This window comes from Punica granatum, chromosome 7 (assembly GCF_007655135.1).
Source record: "Punica granatum isolate Tunisia-2019 chromosome 7, ASM765513v2, whole genome shotgun sequence".
In the NCBI taxonomy this organism is placed as follows: Eukaryota; Viridiplantae; Streptophyta; class Magnoliopsida; order Myrtales; family Lythraceae; genus Punica; species Punica granatum.
In genome coordinates, this window is record NC_045133.1 from 1916498 (window position 1) to 1937375 (window position 20878).

The window sequence follows — 20878 nt, forward strand, 5'->3', positions numbered from 1 at the left end:
TAAAGCGCAACGTGGGATAAAAAATTGCCTTAAATTAATCGTGGATTCGGTGTGCGGCAACGGGCCGAAAAAAAAAATCAAAGAAAGATATGGTCTGCTGCGCACAGACTATTTTACATTATCTGAGTTCAGCCAATCAGACCAGAACCATAGTACACGGTGACAGTTCTTGTAGAGCTGATTGGCTGAGCCATCTATTCCACCGTGCAGCGCGCACCACCGGATCCCTCACGTGCGATATTGTCTCCACCCGTGCAAAATGGGCCTATTTAGGATTTGAATGCATGCAAGCTAAGTCCATCCAATAACGCAGCGTAGTGGGCCCCATTCCCGTTTTCGTGGGCTAATCCCTTCCTTCCTGAACCGACCGATGGCAAGAGCTCTTCGGTTCGATCCCATGCCTCGTGGTGTCAGGAGGAACCAATAGCGTACTCATAGAATAGCTTATAGCTCGAAAGATGATTATCTGTTTCGTGAAGTGCTAGAATGAATGTGAAATTTTTTTTAACGTATTAGAGCTAGAAATATTTAGTAATGTATCTTCAAGGTGACATGGTTATTTATGCGATTTCCCATAAAATTCTACTCGTAATCCACAGCGTAACCGAACTATACTTTGAAATGCGTCTTTCGTATATCCTCGCACGATGGACACATATGTTGATAATAATTACCCCTGAAAAACCATGCAATTACACGAATTAAGCTATGAACACCGCTGATAATAAGTTCTCAGTGCCTAATTACCTTATTGTACCCCTTTTCTTGTCATAGACTCGTCGGGAAAATGGGGAAAAGGACAGAGACAAAAAAGAAAATTACATCACGAGACCAGCACGTGATTAAGGACCGACCGAGCCGAAGAAAACAGCCAATTTCCCTGACAATCATAGAGGCAATGAGGTGGTTTGACTTCATCATTGTCAAGCGACCCCCTAATTAGCCACCAATTAAACAATTAATTAATCAACCGTGATGTCCGATGCAATTGACAGTCTGTACGGTTAATTTTCGGATTTTATCGGCAGTGAAAGGATGCAAAGTTCAATGAAAGCACATCGCGGCAAAACAGAGCAAACTAACTAATGCCCTGAGTGAAAATTAGACCCGATAATTAGATTAGAAGGGCTCTTAATTTGTAGAAAAACAAGTAATTAACTAATCGGAGCATTGTGGTGTAAGCCTAAGGGGTATAGAGTGCACGTGCTGCCCACTCCATCAAGCCATCCAATTCCACGTGGCAAAACGTGAGCTGTGCCTCTCGATCAAATGGCGTCAACGTGAGGAGAAAGTCAGCACAACGAAGGGCGAAGATTGAATCCCGTCTGTCATGGGCCCCACTTACTTTCACTGCAGTGAAGGTCAGATGTCTAATTATGTGTATGTTAAGGAGCAATAATTACGTCTAATGCAGCGGGTCCCGCTTTCTAATGGCTGATTAGGGAGGACGAGGACTCTCACGGTTTCACTAGCTTCCCGACCCGACCCGACACACCGGCCTTGAGCCATATTGGATTGAGGACGGGCACATCTGCTGGCTTGGCCAAAAGGGACTGAACAGGTGACAACGATCGTTCCCCGACAAGTTCATCGACTGGCAGGCAAGGATGCCGATAAAAGGAAAATGACATGGAACAAAATCGACGATCGGTCTGGTTCGGTTTCAGGGCGAGTACAATAGGGTTTACCATAAGTAAGATTGCACCAAAATCCTACGGTCCTTACACGTTGGCCCATATTTTGGTCCTGTCTTCACCTTATGGGTTATCCCCACAATAATTGAGGGCCTCCTTCCACATACACCAATTGCAAAAGTACACCCACAATGAATTAATAAACGATCTTTGGCCTTTTGCTTTCTTTTCGTAGAAGGGAGAAATTCAACTTACATCCAACGATGCATGACAAACTGCACTTGAAATTTTAGGGAGCAATATTTTGAAAATCTGATCGGATTTTTCGCTCTGAAATGTATTATATGAAGTTATGGAATCTTTTTTTATAGTAATGATTCTAATGCTGGTGATATTGTAGAGGCTATTATGCTCAATGATCGATGATGCGATGTCGTGAAGCATTTAAATGTTTTATAAGGAGATATTGATGTTGATTGATTCACAAGTTGTTGTTCCCCAGTTGATTCTAATGGATATATTGGCAGATACTTGGTCGTATGTTCTTGTAAATAAACTTTCAGATACTCTCTTGTAATTTTGCGGGAAAACAAACAAATGAGTACCGACTTCCACGCTTAATTATAAGTGCGAGGACAAGGGCTGCTTCCAAGTTCACCAGTCGGGATCGACATTGAGGAGCCGAGTTGATTGAAACGTATACAGATCGGTCGCTAACCAGTGCACTCTAGAAAATAAGTTTCCACAAGTTACCATTAGTCTTTTCATCATTTCTATGTCCAAGAGTCACGATTCGCTGAAGCGAAGGGTTTCTCGACGATGATCATTACAGTAGCAAGGCTGATCAAGGAGGAGAAGCTCGAACCTGAACCCGAACTCGAACTCGATCAGCTCCATTTTTGGAGGTCGGGTCTTGGATGTCTTTTTGGGCTTGCTGGGGTCTGTCCACTTGGTAATGGGCTGGGACTTATGTGGAGCTCACAGCCTCACTTAAATCCTAGCCCGAGGAAATGTGTCTCCCCGTTGCCTTGTTTTATCTGTTCGATACAATGATCCTTGGGATTTCGTATAGTTCTTCCCCCTGAAACTTGAAAATGCCTAGGACAAGCACAGGGACACAGGTGAGATTCCTATCAGATTATATGGCAGAATTTGGACGTTTTCCGGTCTATTGTATCGATGTCCTCGGATATTTGAATGTGTTTCGGGACAACTACATGATGTTAATAGATTTTCGTGATGGATGTTTTTGACACCAACTGCTTTGACATCTCGTGTTTTCCAGGAAACAAACTAAAGCTCCGATCCTCATGTTTTTGTTGCTTTCGGTTCACCTTTCGGATCAAGATTCGGGGATGGATTTGATATGAACATATAACACATTAACGATCAGTTTTTTAGGTAGATACATTAACGATCAGTTTGCCCCGGAAAACACATAAAATAGTTATTCCTTTCCTTTGATATCTTTCCTTTAATGGCCTGAGTTGACAGAGAGTGGAGATCGAAGAGAGGACTTGCAAGCAAAATTATCGTTATCGTCATTGATCTGTACACTGTCGGGGAGATTCAGTAGAATTTGCGAAAGAGAAGGCAAGGAAAGATATTACAAGGGGGCTATAAGAGAATCGTAAACTAAACCGAAGGGTTACGATACAACTGCTCTTGCTTCCTGAGTACGGCCGGCTATGTTGCCTCGCCATGCTGATCAGCCTCTGCTCAGCTGTTACCCGAAATGTGAAAGATCTATACGGTTATAGTGTTTCCCCAATCCATCCATTTGACCTTGCCAGACTTAGAGCTAGCGACGGCTCTATGTCTGAACATCATCAGAGGTTGTTCTCATCCCCGCTGCAAGACGAGGGTAATTCCTGTTGGAGGTTTCTGAAAACTCATCCATAGGATTACTTCCCTTGCTTCTTGGCTGCAAATCGAGAGATCGCCCGATCAGGGAGTCAGTAATGGAATAAAAAGTTGCAGCATGATCGACTTACAAAACAGATCCCTGAGCTCGATGTATTCCTTCTCTTTCACCATCTCCACGATCATAAGAAAGTTACCGAGAAAGAAAGTACCTCTCTGGAACCATGACTTCCGCACAGCTTGTCGGATCTGACGCTCGTGTCTCTCCAAGAGCTCATCGACTCTATGCGACTGCGACAGAAGGGGCCCCGAAAATTCGACTTTTTCTGCATTAGAATGATAACCCTGCCACACAATGGACATTATAATGAATATAATTGCACTGACGACTAATCAACAGAAAATTAACTTCACAAGATCACAGCTTCACGATTTGGTTTGGTTTCCATTGCTCGCGAGTATATGGGCATGTTGACTTGCTTCTGGAACTCGTGCCTAAATAGTAAATATCCACCGACTCTCAAGCAGTGTGAATGCATTTTTAGAAGGATCCAAAGGCATTTATTTCCGGGTGCGAAGATATTATCGGCTTATTCATTTCGCCAGACTTACCAAATCGCTTCTCTTAGATGACATTTCCTCCCTTAGGTAGAGCTTCAGCGATAGCTCCTGCGAGTGGTACTCATCGGAAGCATCGAAAGAGTCAGGTCGCTCAAACGGGCCCCACTGTTTATGCACCATCGCGTGCTTCATGGTCTCGTAGGAATCGTAACCCCCTCTAGAGTGGCCACGCCCCTCGTGCAATAAGCTCCCATTATCATGTCGCTTGGAGTCGATATTGCTCCTCGATTGAATAGCGGCAGAGTTGTTCTCCAAGACATTGAAGATGTGGCCCCGAGAAATGGACCGAGAGTGGTGAGCCCTACCAGAGGAGCTGTCCTTCCTTCTCTTGGCCCAAGCGAAGCCGCTCGAGGAAGATACTTCCAGTGGCCCTGAGAAGGGGATGTCCCCTTGAGACGCGTTCTTTGCATGAGAAGCCTCATCGGGCAGATCAAAGGAAGGCTTTGGTGCCTCAACACCTGAATTAGCATTTCCTTCCTTGAGAATATGTACCGCTCCATTAGTATAAACCTTGTGAGCAGCTTTCATTTGGGACGGGAAATCCTGCAAGAAACAATCAGCTTAAGTCGGCTTTCGGACAAGAATGTACATAATCATCAAGATATATCCGGTGGGAGCACCTCCGATGGCGCCAATTTATTGGTCCCGAGCGGCTTCCTTGATGGTTTTCTCGTAGCGTCAGCGCCACGGAATCTACTACCATTACTCTTTTTCCTGGAAATAAAGTCCATAGATGATAGAACACGTCAGAAAAACAGTAGTGATATTTTAAGATTAGACTGTTCAGAATCATGTCCACGATGTCTGCTTATTATTGTTATCATTATTATTTTTCTGAAAGCGAAACATTTTTATCTGCTAAGGAAATGTCTAGACGAATCAAGTCAATGGGGACTCATTACCTCTTTGCCTCCTCGCGATTTTTCGCATCGATCTCTTTGCTAGGAGGGTATATGGGCAAGCTCGATGGGTCACATGCGTATGGCTTTGTTTTGAAATACTGAACAAATCATGGAAATATATAATTAATTCTACATCAGTAAGAATCTCAGCCTCAATAATTTCCACTTGCTTTTGGGTTTTTTCCCCCCCCCCCCCCTAAGAATCCAATGAGGATATTATTGTTTTATGTTTTCACCTCAGATGCGAGAGCCGAAGCAGCAGTCCCGCGCTTGTGAGGTTCAACCGAAAGCAAGGTTTCAATCAGGTCGACAGCAGAAGGCGGCAAATCTCTGAAGGTCTCCCGAAGGGAGCTGTCATAAGGTTGCTGAGGCCTGAACAGAGTCGAGTGAGGAAGCCTCGATTTCTTCCAGTAATCATCGGGCGGGGAGCCACATAGCTTAAAGATCTTGTGCAACTGTTCCACCTGGAGATGTGCAAGAGAAGCTCTTCAAGAATGTTTTTTAGCTTGGTTAAGTTTGGCTTAAAGAAACACAAACCACGGAGAATATTTGATTACTGCTTTGATCTAAATTCTAAATGGTAACTACCTCAGTTCTTCCTTGAAGAATGGGTTTCCCAAGAAGAATTTCAGCAAAAACACACCCAACACTCCATAGATCAACTGAAGCCCCATAATCTGTTGATCCAAGCAGAAGCTCGGGAGGCCGGTACCATAACGTCACAACCCGACTGGTCAAGGGCTGCCTCTGAGAAGAAACCCAGAAGTTTGCTAACCCGAAATCAGCAACCTTCAGAATTCCCTCATTGTTCACGAGAAGGTTTGACCCTTTAATGTCGCGGTGCATCACACCTCGTGAATGGCAGTGCTCAATCCCAGACAACAACTGCTTCATGTAACACTTGATCTGCACGAAAAAATTAGTTGCACCAATGAGCACAAAAATATATTTCATTTTTGCGGTCCTTTTAGTCACTTTTCAACATTTCACACAAAGAAGGATAACCGACTAATGAACGAACACTATTTGGTGCATCACCAAAACCCAAAAATTAAATAAACAAACCTGTGCCTCACTGAATTTGATGTCGGGGCAAGACAACAGCCCAGTGATATCATGTTCCATATACTCAAACACAAGGTATATACTACATGACAATCTTGAAGTAATTAAGCCCTCCAGTTTCATGATATTAGGGTGGTCCAGCCTGCGGAGAATCAGTATCTCTCTCGCCATGAACCTGACACTCTCAGGCTCGAAGTTGTCAAACCGAACCTTCTTTAGAGCAACTATCCTTCCTGTCTCAAGATCCCGTGCTCGGAAAACACTGCTGTATGTGCCCTGTCCAATCTATTGCAAACAGGATAACCAAAATGGAAGATAATTAGATTGAAGAAAGCTAACAGCAGCTGTAGCAGTTGAGTACTCAAACTCCTCTCAGACAATTTTCCATCGACTCTGAAGTCGATAGTACGTCGAGATAATTACTACCGCAACCTTTTCCGGAAATCTTGCGTGAAAAGGCAAATTATACCAAACAAAGATCATGTCAAATACAAAATGGACATGGAAGCAAGCAGTCCGATCACTAAATGCCAAATTTTGAACCTTTAACAATGTTCTCAATTGAGGATAAACTATAAAGAAAAGACAGAAACTTAAACCACAATAAAAGATGCAGCCTTCATTCCAACGCCATCAACTAACAACAATGGCATATCATTCACCCAAAATCGATCACGAAAACTACCCGTTTTACGTACAAAATGCAATTCCAGGACCCAGGGAATTCAAGCAATGCAACCTTTTCCAATTTCTCAAAGGCATCAGCCCTGAGAGGCACCCAGCCCTGGATGGCCTCGCCGGCCACGGCGCTCAGCCATGCGGGCCACCCAGCAGCCACCTGCTCGCCCTCCACATACTTCTGCAGGTTCCCGAGCCGGAAGCTCACAGAATCCCCCTCCTTGGAGGTCGACCTCCCCGACTCGCATGCCCCCACCTCGCTCCCCCGCCCCACCGCAGCCAGCTCGGCCTTTTTCTTCTCCAGCTCGGTCCATCCGACCCGGGACCGCCCCGAGCTGTTCCTGCACCCTCCTGCTGGGCCCACATTGCCGTCCCGGAACAGGCCCGAGTGGTCGAACGCCGGGGTCACGGAGACCGCCTGCTTCGAGGTCACGCACCCCATGAAGCTCGCTCAGACCTCAGACAACCATAGGAAGGATAAGGAACCGAGTCCGCCGCCGTCGCCCCCCCGCCAAGCGACCGGGGGCCGACCCGGATCCCGAGAACAGAAAAACCCGGAACCGGAACAGCTTCGAAAAGCTCCTTGTTTCCCGGGGATGAATTCAGGTGAGGGACAGAGCAGAGAGAGCAGGGGGTTGGGTTGGATAGATTCAGGGGAGAAACGATCAAAACCTTCGAAAGACAATTTATACGGAAGCTAAAGATAGAAGCTTCTCCTCAGTCCCTGTCGAAAATTCGCTGTCTCTCTCTCTCTCCCTGCGGGGGGAATTATCTTTGACGTTGAGCTCAGCGGCAATCGCGGGAAGGGTAGATTTTCAATGGACGGAGGGAAGGGTGAAGGCTCAGACAGGGGAAGAAGGAAAGGAACAGGGGGCGGGCGGAATCAGCGGAAAGATTGAAACTTGGAGGTCTCTGAGACGTGGGGGCTGTAGGGCCAGACAGTATATAATGGCGAATGAAAGTGATTTGAGAGCCTTTTTGGCATGGCTTGACTTCCTTCTTCTTTTTCTCCCCCCTCCCGACAACGCCGCTGTTCGACCTTCCCTCTTCATGCCCTGTTCTTGTTCTCATTTGCCGTTCTGTTCTGTCTCCATTGTCTCCCCTCTCCTCTCCTATCCTCTCGTCGTAATGTTCCTAACCGCGTCGGAGCAATCGCAGCCGTTGGTTCATTTTTATCCAGTCACAATATATAATACGTTTGGTGTTCGGGTATTCGTGATCGTCATGCCCCACGAATGAATCAAAATTGTATGTGAAACGGGTATAATATATCTTTTTTCTTAATTAGTTGCACATTATAGGAGGATGTACGTGATGATTCGGGGGGATTAATCCCGATCATCGAGCTGTTCGAACTAAGCGACCTGGGGTCGAACCGTGACCACCCGATCCTTGGGCCAATATGACAACGAGGGAGGCGCGTGAGAGGATACTGAAATTTTCGTGGATTGAGGGGTTGGCTCATCGTTGACTTGTTGACTAATCCGAGTAATTGGGGGATTCTGAATTATTATTTTTTCCCCTTAAGAATTTTAAATTGAGGAAGAACCTCCGTCCACATGAGTGACAGAGCGGAAGGGGCCTAAGTCAATTAGGGTGACTTATTTCTCTATGCATTCACACGGAGAGTTATGTGATCGAATTCGCGATATTGTTCGAGGCACTCATGTCTCGAATCTGTATCGAAAATTTTCGAGATAACTATAAATTGTATAGTGAGAACAAACTTATAACAGATAAAATGTGATATGCTATGAAAATTTTACATCGCTTATAAGCGTATTTAAACCAACCTAAGGACTAATGAGTTGGATCGATCGGTAAGTTACCGAACTAATCACTTTGGGAAACTTTAATGATCATTTGCTGCTATTAGGTGTTTCAAGCTGTGGAATGTATTATGGTAAGGGAAATGGAGAATATGGTGAGAAATTGAGAATAAGAAGAGTGAAACTGTGAAAGGCCGCAATTGATTAAAGTGAGAAAAGGAAAAGGGCAATTGCAAAAAGAAAAAAGAAATAAAAAGGTAAAGTTGAATAATGAGTTGGGCTTGGGCATTCATTAAATATGTGGATAATCATAAAAAGGAAAAGGTTCAAAAAAGTAAATATTTTTTAAAGAGATATTTTCATAAGTTGCAGTTATTAAAACAAAAGAGAGAGAAAGTTGGGAGGAATGAAGACAATATTCACTCTTTTTCTACACATTTTCTCCTCTGATTTTTACTCTTTATCTTTTTTTTTTCTTTTCAAAGAATGGAAGTTTATGATTCTAATAATGCATAGAAAATAGAAAATAAAGAGTCCAAATGTATATCCTGATGGGAAATCAAAATCAAAATCTCTTTAATTTCATATCAAAGATAACGACTACCGTATTAAATGGTCTCCTCCTTTTTCAGTTCTTTGCACACACTTTTTTTTAGCTCCTACGTCTGACTTTTGCCATTTTCCTCATTTCTTTTACATGGTATGTCCCCACTGCGTTTGAGTTTTTGGTGGGCCCAGGAAAAAGATTGTCTCTCATTACCATCTCAATCTATGCTAAACCCATGCTTGACTTGTTTCTTCAAATTGTCCTTTTTTATTGTTTACAATAATAATTAATAGTTCTGCAACTTTTTTTTTGGGGTAATGGTTTTGCTAATTTTTAAATAATGGGTGTCTTGAAAGGGATGACCCATTGACCAGCCCCTTCTTTTTATATATATATATATATATATATATATATTATTAACTATTTATTTTTTAAAATCCCTTTATTTATTACAATTTCATCTTCTTTCTCACATAAAAAGAGGTCCCTTGGATCCTTAAATGAGGGCATGAATGAATATAATAATATTGCTTCATTTTAATGGGGGAAGGAGCAAATGCTAGGGCACTATATGGCCTAATGGTTGGGTTGGGACCTTATGTCTCCTTGGTAGTAAAAACAAACCAGTTGTATTTAACCCTTTCATTTATTTTTCAATTTAGGCCCACATGCTTTTGATCCCGAACATACGATCCCTTTACTTTTTTTGTTCCTTTTTTTTGGCAGTAAATCAAACTAATATTCGTATTCATCTTTGATCGTTGCAGCAAGAATCCTCGGCAATAAAAGATTTTGTACCACCTTAAATCAAAGTCTTCTGCAGTTTGGAGAATTTCCTTTTTTAGCTAAATAATCTTTATTAGAAAATTTTTATTTATAAATGCATTATTTTCTTAATTCCGTTAAAAGGAAGGGTATTGACCTATATAATGAAATGAAAATTCTCATAACTAATAAAGAAAACGCGCATCTCCGTACTACACATTCTTTCTCATGAATGCATTGCTTTACCCTGAATATATCTTTGCATGTTTTCACTACAAAAATGAGGATCATGTGAAAGCCATTGAGAACCCATTTTATGGCACATATATCCTTGCACTTATTTCACTCCTACTTTCACCAAAATTGCCCGACTGGACAAGACAACCCAATATACAGCTATTTATACACACACACATCAGTCAAAATCTAGGGAACTGAAGAGAGAAATGATCCATGACGTTAAACTTTTGGATATCAAAATATATGTTCAAAAAAAAAAGTATATATGATAAACTTATTCTTTAGAAGATATTACACTACACTGTAATCTATCAATAATCTATTTAAAAAATGATTCTAAAATATAAAATTATTATTACTTTTTAAATAGATTTAATGACTGATGATATAACATCGTATTGTTCTTTTGAAATGATCACAAAAATGTGCCAACGATCACCGCCACCAAATTACATTTTTCTCAATTCTAGGGCATTATTGCTGCGTGCCTCCCATTGTTGTGATCAGGCCATACCTCAACAGTTCAGAGTACAATCGACTGCTGCCATGCATAAAATTTTATGTACTTGACACCCCCACATTCTCGTTCTTTAATCATGCCTCTTCTCAATCTTTCAATGCCCACATGACATCCCTAATGGACTTATTAAATTCCCTGTAGTTGCTTGTTCACCGAAAAGGAAAAAAAAAGTTGCTATATGCTATAAATTATTAATGACAGCGCTTGAAAAATTCGACGTGATATTATGAACCTCGACGAACATGAGCAATGGTGCTATCTTAACATGAACGTCTTTGAGCTGGTGCGCATAAAATAAGGCCAGTTCACATGAATTGATGTACATAATTGAATATTGTATATGATACATGCATGATGCATCGTTCTACATCTCCCTATTCGCGAAAACCAAATTTGGGCCAGCTATACTTCATTGATTCCTTGCTTCCATGGGCATCTTAGGCTCTGTTTGGTTTCAGAGTTATATTTTAGAATCACAATTCTAACTTAATTTTACCCACTACAAAACAAAATAACTCATTCAAAGATGGGTCCCATTTATATTACTTTTTTTAACTCTTACAAAGTCAAAGGGTGGACTCCATTTATACCACTCAAAATCAAAATCAAAATCACAATTCTAAAATCCTACTATGAAACCAAACACCACCTTAGACTCGCGTGTTTCAATTTCTTATCTTCTTAATTTGCAATCAAAATCTCCCTCTCTCCTCTTATTCTTTTATCAAAGGGTTTGGTACTTTATGTAGCAATTTATACATAGCCTTTGGAGCTATATTAACCCTAAAACCAACATAAATGAGATATATATAGGTAAATAAACTTGCTGATTATATGCCAATTTAAGTAGCATCTTAGGCATCGAGGAGGGCAAGGCTTCTTATAGAGAATTGGAATAATTGTTGGTGGGGGTCAAAGGTAGGTCTAGCGGTGTCACATTTCAATCACTTTCCAACCTTAACTGTTCTCCCATTAATCTTTATTAGACTCTCAATTATCCCATTTTTAGTTTAGTTGTTACGAATGGATAATATTTTTTGATATATATAATATATAATTTAGAATATCAATTTTGCATTGAAGTAGAGAGTAGATAGAGAAACCTATCAACCATAGTTACCTTTATCATGTAGGCCTTCAATCTTTACTCACTATGTTGTGATTTTCACATTTCAGCTGCCTTCCTTAATAGATCAGTGTTCGTTGAAACGCGGTCAGTGAGGGGTATTGGGTCGTGGCCATCGGGATGGGATAAAAACCCCGATGGACCATGCGGGACAAGCATAGCTTTATTTAGGTGGCTAGGACAATATATATCGATGAAGAATCCGACAAGTACTAACTCGATTCTGAATCAAAACCTACTCCATGCCCATTCGGTCGGGATGGACGAGCTAATCAAGATGGAAGTTTGTTAACTCCCATCGCAGTACTATTTAGAAGATTAATCAGTCCAAAAGAGTTGGCAGGTGATTTCTGCTATCTAGCTTAGCTATATGCATAGAGATGCTTTCAATGGTGGAGGTCGCAATAGGACTTGGTGCTCATTGTAAATGATTAATTAACCACTACCCACCGCACACCTTGCAAAAGAAAAAGGAAAAAGAGAAATCGGTGTATGTTGTTATGACAGGATCTTGATGACACCAAAAGGTTCCGTGTTCAATAGATTTTCACATCTTTTTTTTTCTTTATATTCATATTGTTAAACTTATTATATATATATATATATATATAATTCATAAACCTCTTTTATAATTGAAAAAAAAAGATAAAGGAAAAAAAATATTTTGGCTAACATTGTTCAATCTCGTACTCTGTCTCCTTGTGCATGATCAATCCATGGCTTTTTCTTTATTTTGGTCCGCCCAAAACTGATGATGATGGCAATCTCCTAATCATATGGTTAGACAGATGAATAGAATAGATTTTCAAAGAGGAAGACAGCTCTGCATGCATTGCTCTTTTGCGACAATACCATCAACACCAGGAATCATCACTCTCCCCACCATGCCAAACCCACGGCTCAATGGATACACCCCCCAAAATCATCGGAGTTCCGGCCAATACTTCGGGTTACAACACCGAGTATTTCACCGCGCGAAAAAGTTGCACCCGACCGTTCATCTTTTTCTCGAGCAGAAGCCCGAAAAAAGTCATTTCCAAGAAGACGAGATTTTCAGAGTCTTTGTTGACGTCTTCTGAGGTACATCCGACATGCGGTCCGCATGTACACACTACAAATCAAGTACCGTAATTGACAACGATTTCCGGAAATTTCTGACAGCCCAATCAGCATTCAGCAGCATTATGATCCTGTCATACCAATCTAAATCAGAATGTGCATCTGCATCTCCTAATCTAAACAAGAACAATAATTAAGAAATGAGACATTTCTGCAGCAATTTTCCACAAAATGTTGACTTGATGAGTTAGATGGCCGACTTTCTGACGGCAAGATTATAGAAGAGTATAAATATTGGGAAGACTATTAAACCCAAACAATATGCAGCCTCAAGACCACGTTTGTTTGACTCTTGAGGTTTGCAGACATAAGTCCATGGTTCAGGTACGTGGAAAACTATGCTTAATGAGACAAACAGAGAAGCAACCATTGATTTAATGTGTTCGGTCGACTTGCTGTCACGAGTCGGTCATCGCTTCCGTTAAGGACCACTGCAGAATTCAAAGTCATTTAACATTTGGGACATGCCGTGGGCTTCCATGTTCAGTTTCTGGCAAAAACTCGGAAGACCGGAATGGAAGACGCGATTTGCGGTCTCTCTCATTTCCCAGTTCCTTGGAAAATTGGCATAGGCGTCAAAGTTAGTTCATCTGAAGAAAAACAGCAGTAAGAATGATAAAATTCCCCAACTCTGGACGATGTTCAAGGAAGGACAAGTCGTTTTGCAATCAAATGCTTGTTCTTGGGTTCTGGGCATGTGCACCATCAAATGGATACATGAGCAATGAATGCGGGCTTCTGCATCGTAAGCCCGTACAAGTTTGCATTCATAGTTGCATGAAAATGGAGAGCAAGAGATTCTGATCCTTTCCTACTACAAGGATTCGTTGGAGTAAGGGAGCTTGCAAGCAGCCACACGGTCTTTTGACTTGTATTGACCGAGCATTTCGGCCATAGTCCTGCAGCGGCACTGGTTTCCTGGCCGGATCACGTCCCCATAAACAGCCATCTCGATTATGTCAAGCTCTTTATCTGCATATTAGAGCATTATCAATACTAGTACATCATCACTAAATTCTGATCCTCAACGTGGTGGTGATTATATATGTAAATTATTCATTTGAATAACAATAACAAACATTAGTCTGATCGGCACCATTACTATAGTATCTTCAGTAAAGACACGCTCAACCCTGTTTGTCATCGCATCATTTGCCATCACCGCTATAGAGATTGATTGATGTTGCATCATTCTAAGAATTCTTACAACATGGTCTCCCATGATTGCCTGCTCTTCCTGACATAAACGCAGTTCACTCGTTTTTCTTGCCATTACAATACCACGATGAGCGGTAATCAGGGGTTAATAGATGCCGAGATACTGGATATGGTTGTATATGCACTGGAATTTTAAAACCTGTAAGTCCTTTCAACCAATTTCTCCGTATTTAAATTTTAAATACAACCCAGAGGCTATTTTCAGGCAATTGCTGAACTCACTCTATTCTCATGCCCCATCTTTTTAAACTCAAGATTATTGAAATCTTTTTCCAAGAATGCCACAACGACCCTAGGAAAACTGTTGATATCTTCCATCTACTGTTCTACAATACCTTAAGCTAAGATCTATGCATGTCCCGTCACATTATTATAGAGATTCAAAGCACACATAAATGTCTAAACCATTCTATCAGCACTCTATCAAGAAGCTACAACATCCGATACCCATGCTTGCAGTCTCAAAGCCGAAATGAGATTTCGACAAGTAGGCAGCTGTAAATAATTCAGAGACCTGAAAAAGATCTAATTGACCTATAAATGTTCTTCAGCCCTAGAATCAAGATGACTTGTGATTTCAGTGAGAAGAAAACGTACCTGTAAACTCGATCTCACATGAGTATCCTTTGAGCTGAGTTTTATCCACCTGCTCCTTGTCCGACTTAAACCTGTTCACCCTCGTTTGAAGAATCTGACAGTTATCAGCACTGGACTCACCGCCTACAACAAAACAAATCCAAGCCTAACAGCATTCAATACCAGCATACATCTCGATTCTTAAAGCCACCAAGAGATGTCCACTGTCATCCAAAATAACAGACTTTCTCGAGAAACTTTCCATGCTCAGCTCATCTTGTCAGCTAATATTTCCAAGAAACTGGAGCTTTACATGACTGGAAAAAGTTTCACGAGATCCCAAATTGAGGTTATTCGATCTCGATCTCAATATGGAGTTCGAGTTATCTTATTTTATTTTTTGCAGTTCCGGGCAGACAAAACTGGAGCACTTTGTGTTGTACTCTATAAATACTGTTTTATAGAAAGAAATTTCAACACTTATCTCGCAAAACAACCAGTCTATATCATATCAAGATACATTCACAGCACCATTGTATAAGCAGCGAGAAATTGTCGAAAATCACCGCCCCATGAATATATTGGTCACTGAATCAACACGAGCTCAAACATTCTTAATATACGCATCACAAAATTAACACACTACTTCAAGCTCTGCTATTGATGCGTAATTAAGTAAAACAAGAAGCCCTTTAGGGTTCTTCATGAAATCCTAACTCTGTCTAAGCCAAATGATAAGCAGAGGCGACGAATTTTCCACCATATACAAACAGACAAAAGGCATGGTGACGTGAGTGACCTTTGGAGAAGGGGACGATGTGGTCGTACTCGAAGCAGAGGCAGCCCTGGCAGTTGCAGAACCGCTTGCAGACGATGTTCCCGGCCGCGTCCTTGCGCCACCTATCCGGGTGCCTTCCCGGGACGACGTCGGCCTTCGCCCAGCACTTACTCTTCGCCTTCAAATCGAAGTACCTCGGCCGCTCCTCTCCGCCGTTGTTGCCGCCGCGGGAACGGCGCGGTGAGGACTGGGAGTTGGAGCTCATCACTGCTCCGTACCGTCGGTGAGTCGCCCAGAGGGTCCGTACGTGTTTGTCGAGACGCCCGCTTTGAGACACCCGCCGTTTTATCCTAACGGAAAATCCCGCCGTCAAATGGGCATTGACCGTTAACAAGGATATAACAGTACTGCAATATGGACCTCTCCAGTTTTAAATTATGCGATTCTTACCCCCAATCTTTTGATATTATTCTCCCAAACCCAAATGGAGGCAAGACAATCCAAGATTCAGACCCAAAACCACAAAATATCGATTTATTCAATCTGAGATTCCGCGGCTAAAATAGTTGGCTTGCAAAATCTCACGTCGAAGCTTTTAGGGGACGATTATCGTATGAAATCAATAATTTTAGCTATCAAGTATATGACCAAGATCAAATGTGCAATCCAATTTTCACTCAAGACGGTTATATGCTATTAGTTCTTCCTCAAGTCACCTATTAGTTATCATTTCATATTAATGTATTAAAGTTAAAACTCGCGATCCTCCGCTGTAATTAAAAAAAGAGGAAATGAGAGATGAAAATGTGTCCTACTGTAGAACTGTTTCTTTTAATTTCCCCTAAATAAATATTAAATATTAAATACTACAAAATGTGAACATGCCATATATAGATATGGGGAAGGCCGGGAAGATTCCAAAAATGGTTGAGCGAAAGGGAAAATGGAAATGAAATTCCATGAACTTCCTAACTAAAAGGATAAATTATGACAAAAACAAACAAGGATTTTGCCCGTAATAATAAGCACAAACATATTCAAAATTGTGTTAGATAGATCATCGAGCCAGGCCGGCGGATCACGTCCCTTTCTTCTTAGTCGCAAACCTTTGCAAAGAGGCAGGGAGTTGAACTTCCTCGCTGATCTTCTGCTTCTTCCTGGACAGGGCTCCGTCCTCCTTCATCTGCTGTTCCAAGAAAGGCCGCTTAGCTATCGCGATGCTCTCCTGCTTCTTCTTTGCTCTCCTGCTCGGTTTGCTCCTCCCTTTGGTCTTCTTCTTCAACGGAGCATCCTTCACTGCAGCTACAACCTCTTCCATCTTGGCTTCTCTCTCCTGCTTTGTCGGTTTCTCCTTCTTTGTTAGAGGCTTATACGTACCAATCTTTGATGGATCCAGCATGATGGTCTCAGGAGGAAGCTTGTCAAGAAGACTCTTAACTTCCTTCTCTCTCCTCTGCTTCGATGTCTCGAATGGGTTTGCAACCCAAGAATCGAAGTTGGGTTCCCCTGATCCTGGGATAAGAATGGAAGACCAACCCATCGAGTGCCCAATCCCCAACACATCTTCATAGGGTCGAAACAATACCTTATTTATCTGGTAACCTTTCACGATCGAATGGGTCATGTACTTTTCATAGGTCTGTGAATCTGAGAAATTACCCAATACTCGTACAAAAGACCCATTCCCACAGGCGAGCAAACCCTTCTGGCTGAAGTCCAGTGAGCATGCGTGTCCCGGGAGAGTTTGAAGGGTCTCAAACTTCCTCAAATCCCATAGCTTGATTTTCCGATCCTTTCCTGAAGTAGCCATCAGATGCCCATTTGGGTGGAATGCCAGGGCTGAGATGGACCCGTGATGGCAGAGCATCTTGACAAGAGGGGCGGAGCTTGTGGGCTTCCACATGGTAACCGTCCCACTTGAATGGCCTAAAGTGACAACACCATTGAATGGATTAACCCGCATTGCATCAGAGCGGCCCAAATTTGTTCGGAAATTAGCAACCATCTCGCCAACCGTAACATCCTGATAATGTAGCTGCCCAATCTTGTTTATTGATGCCAGGAGGAAATGGTTCTTTAAAAATTGAAGTTTGCGTACTGCACCATGTTCCTGCAACGACAAAAGTAAATTTGTTTACGTCAACGCGTCATGATCTCTTGAGACACATTTACAAGACCAAAAAAAAAAAAAAACCAGTAACTGTTACAATTCTGTATTATTTGGGGTTTTACACCAATGACTGACAGGATAATTCCAATTTTAATCCCTACGGGTTAAAATGACTGTGTCAATTGCAAATAGAGGAAAAAAAATTCGATCGCGTGCAATGAAAAAATAACATAAAAAGTGCATCCAAAAGAAGCAGCAAACTGGTAGTATTACATCTCTGATAACAGAAATTTCAAGGACCAAAAGTCCTGCATATAGCACTTTATAAAGCGTCAAACAATGTTTGCTGAGTAGGATTTGCAAGATTTGGCCAAAGTACCAATGCAAGTGCAGTGTATGAAGAACAATAAAAGGGTCATATAAGCATCAAACGACTCACCTTTAGGCAGTGCAACTCTGTGCCATCCCTATTATAGATATAAGGATACCTGTAAAGAGTTTACAGATCCATTCAAGAATCCAATTAATCCACTAAACAGAACACTATAAAATTATCTAGCGATGAATGAGAATCAAGAAATCCATACTTCTTCTGTGCCGCAGCAAAGAAGAGCTCGTTATGCAAGAAGACAACATCACGCACGGTTTCTCTCACCTGAAAGAAACATTGACCAATAGGAAGAGCTAACAGTCAGGTTTATATCAGTATATAATGTCCAATCCACAAAGTCATTCCAAATTTTTAGCTTGCATCTGGAACCGAATTGCAGGTAAGTGGGCCGGCAATGTCCCTTCAATTTACTTCTATTTATACTTCTTACTCGGTGCAAAAAGGAAAAATGTAAACTTATTCTACATTTGACGACCCAAAAGATGTCCATTATTTCCTGAATTCACAGCAGTAGCTTACATAACAACAGTGCAACCGACTGAAATAGACCTTGCAATGAAACAAGTAATTCCTCAGAAATGCATCCAACACTGAACTGAAGAATGCAGCACCTACCTGAACTTCTTTGATAAGGCCCAAGTTTTTCATGTCGACAAGAGCTAGGTGGCCTTTGCGCCCAGCAGCTGCCATATACCGTCCACTGGAAGTGAAATCCAGAGTGTATGGACCGAGATCTATGGAGCATTAAAACAGGATGTTATTCACTGGTATATATGGCAATGAACATGCTAGTATTATGGGGTGTTAAAATAGCACGTGCTGATGCAGAAAACAAACAGCTTTTAGCTAAATTATGTAGTTAAATGACAAAGCATCAAAGGAATGCAAATCAACCTGGAAGGATGATATCATGTTGATTCCTTGCACTCAATATATCTACCTCGCGAGCAATAGATTCTTGCTTGATCCTCCATGTTTTCTCTAAACCTTCCGCCTCGAGATAACCTCCTTCGCTTGGCATAAGCCACTGACCAAGACAATCACTCATATATCAAACGCTCCTTCAATTCAAGGAGACATAGAACATTTGTTCTACACAGTGCATTCTCAATACAAATCATTGCGTCCACACACACACACACAAAAAAGGCAAAACATGTAACTGATATTTGCAGGTATTCTTCTTCCGAGATCATAGCGTGCTATATATGAGATAAAAGACACACCTTCTCTGCCTTGGCGGCAGCTTTTGCAGATTTGCCATATAAATCTTCTCTGATAGCAAGCTGGGTCTTCAACTTCTTATCTTGTAGAGCCTGCAACTCTCGAGTACATACATTAATTAAAATCACAAAACATGACTACAAGCGGCCAGCCAGTAGCCTGTCCGTAAGCTAAAAAGAAATAATTGGATTGGGAGATCATCGTGTACCTCCAAATTAGCACCTTCACCTCTCAAATACCTCTTCACTTTTGCTTCCAACTCTTCCGACATCTCCTCCTGCACATACGAAATCCCGCCGCATCAGCATCAAGGATCGAGACAACTATCTACCTAGTATCTACAGAGTAAGTACTACATATAGCAGTTCGCCCCCCATCCCAAACTAAAAAATTTGAACCTTGCATCATCATCAGACCGAAAAATTTACAAAATTTGATAAAAAAACATAAAATGAAATGAAAACCGTCCGTCACCTCTTTCCCTTCAGCTGGCAACAACATAGCTGCTGCTGCTGCAAAAGCTGTAGATATTGATATCTAGGAAAAACACTGCAAGCGAATTGGAATATTTATTGGGCTCCCGGTGAAGGGAGGAAGAACTCGGAGACTTCGCTCTGGCGGGACTTCTTCCGGCGATTCTTCTGAGGCGCAGAGAGCTCCGTGTAGCGCAGAGAGCTCCGTGTAGCGCAGAGGGTACACTGCCGGAAGTCAGGGAGGAGGCCACCCGCAGAGACAGTAACACGGCCGGAGGTGAGGGACACAGATTGAGGGAGGGTTTTTCCTTTGACGGGAGTCGGTCTTGTCTGACTGTTGGATTTAGGGTTTGGGCTGGGCCTACAATAAATATTTTTAAAAAAGAACAATTGGGCTAGTTTTCGTATTGTGCGGGTCCGCTTGTAACTTAGGGCACACTGTCCGCGCAGTTCCGCAGGACTAAAATTATTTCGAAAAATAATACCGTAATCGTAATTTATGTAATAACTAATACAACACATAATCTTATAATCATATAGTAATAGAATCAATATTATGGACGCTTGATTGTTAATAAAATTTTGAACATTTTATAAAGTATATAATTATTAATATATTGGTTATACGATATAAAAACTAACATCCCTCAGTACTTTGTCTAAATTTTATTTTTCATATTCAAAAAGTCATTTTTTAATTGGTCATTTTTCTCAGCTGATATTAAAACTTAAAAATTATTATAAAAAATTAAAATTTATTATAGAAAATTCATTTTAAAAAATCAGAGAATAGAACTTTGCGGCGAAGAGGAAATAATTTTGTACAATTATTCGGTAAATGTGAAAGTGAAAATATGGACAATCAAATAGACAGTAAATTAAAAAATGTCGAGTTCATTGGTAAAAAAGCATGAGCACAAGATTTCAAAAGGGAATTTTTTTTTCAGTTGATTGAATATTTTATCTTATAATTGTAAAAGAAATTTCAAAATGATAAAAGAATTTGTGGTATGATTTTGTGAGATGACTCGATACCGAAACTAACTTTAATTCATCATATACAAATAGATAGAATAAGATCTTAATCTTAATGTAAGACATGATAGTCTGTATAACTTAACTTTAATAGTCTAAATAGAATATTGGTGCTTAAAAATATTTTTGAATATCTATTTATATTACTACAATAAAAATATAAAATGAATTGCCAAAAAATCGCTTCATTATAGTTTAAAAACTTTCAAGAAATCACGTATGTA

At 41.1% G+C, this 20878-nt stretch overlaps 3 protein-coding genes across 3 annotated transcripts; all 3 read right to left on the reverse strand.

The window, feature by feature from the left end:
• Nucleotides 1-3132: 3132 nt before the first annotated feature.
• Nucleotides 3133-7828, reverse strand: LOC116214653 (protein IMPAIRED IN BABA-INDUCED STERILITY 1). The gene is made up of 9 exons (XM_031550059.1): nt 6825-7828; nt 6086-6370; nt 5609-5926; nt 5257-5484; nt 5021-5118; nt 4739-4832; nt 4110-4661; nt 3710-3842; nt 3133-3558 (listed from the first exon to the last, which is right to left on the reverse strand). Exons 1-9 carry the CDS (start codon nt 7203-7205, stop codon nt 3539-3541), a joined length of 2109 nt encoding a protein of 702 aa, XP_031405919.1. The 5' UTR covers nt 7206-7828; the 3' UTR covers nt 3133-3538.
• Nucleotides 7829-13440: 5612 nt separating this feature from the next.
• On the reverse strand, nt 13441-15802 carry LOC116214021. Its single transcript, XM_031549233.1, has 3 exons — nt 15443-15802; nt 14665-14787; nt 13441-13821 (listed from the first exon to the last, which is right to left on the reverse strand). The coding sequence occupies exons 1-3, from the start codon at nt 15684-15686 to the stop codon at nt 13664-13666; spliced, it is 525 nt and encodes a 174-aa protein (XP_031405093.1). The 5' UTR covers nt 15687-15802; the 3' UTR covers nt 13441-13663.
• Nucleotides 15803-16236: 434 nt separating this feature from the next.
• On the reverse strand, nt 16237-19933 carry LOC116214020 (probable U3 small nucleolar RNA-associated protein 7). The gene is made up of 8 exons (XM_031549232.1): nt 19621-19933; nt 19355-19423; nt 19149-19238; nt 18817-18949; nt 18538-18656; nt 18119-18186; nt 17971-18019; nt 16237-17531 (listed from the first exon to the last, which is right to left on the reverse strand). Exons 1-8 carry the CDS (start codon nt 19645-19647, stop codon nt 16500-16502), a joined length of 1587 nt encoding a protein of 528 aa, XP_031405092.1. The 5' UTR covers nt 19648-19933; the 3' UTR covers nt 16237-16499.
• Nucleotides 19934-20878: the final 945 nt, after the last annotated feature.

Excerpts from the sequence above, each read along its gene's own strand:
- LOC116214021 (XM_031549233.1), bottom strand. The coding sequence starts at position 15,686 with ATGAGCTCCAACTCCCAGTCCTCACCGCGCCGTTCCCGCGGCGGCAAC. Across the intron at positions 14,788-15,442 it reads CATCGTCCCCTTCTCCAAAG|GCGGTGAGTCCAGTGCTGAT; the intron begins GTCACTCACGTC and ends GTTTTGTTGTAG. Across the intron at positions 13,822-14,664 it reads ATGTGAGATCGAGTTTACAG|ATAAAGAGCTTGACATAATC; the intron begins GTACGTTTTCTT and ends TCTAATATGCAG.
- LOC116214020 (XM_031549232.1), bottom strand. The coding sequence starts at position 19,647 with ATGTTGTTGCCAGCTGAAGGGAAAGAG. Across the intron at positions 18,950-19,148 it reads CTGCCGCCAAGGCAGAGAAG|TGGCTTATGCCAAGCGAAGG; the intron begins GTGTGTCTTTTA and ends TGTCTTGGTCAG. Across the intron at positions 18,020-18,118 it reads TTTGCTGCGGCACAGAAGAA|GTATCCTTATATCTATAATA; the intron begins GTATGGATTTCT and ends AACTCTTTACAG.
- LOC116214653 (XM_031550059.1), bottom strand. The coding sequence starts at position 7,205 with ATGGGGTGCGTGACCTCGAAGCAGGCGGTCTCCGTGACCCCGGCGTTC. Across the intron at positions 5,927-6,085 it reads TCAAATTCAGTGAGGCACAG|ATCAAGTGTTACATGAAGCA; the intron begins GTTTGTTTATTT and ends TTTTTCGTGCAG. Across the intron at positions 3,559-3,709 it reads GAAGTCATGGTTCCAGAGAG|CCAAGAAGCAAGGGAAGTAA; the intron begins GTACTTTCTTTC and ends CTCGATTTGCAG.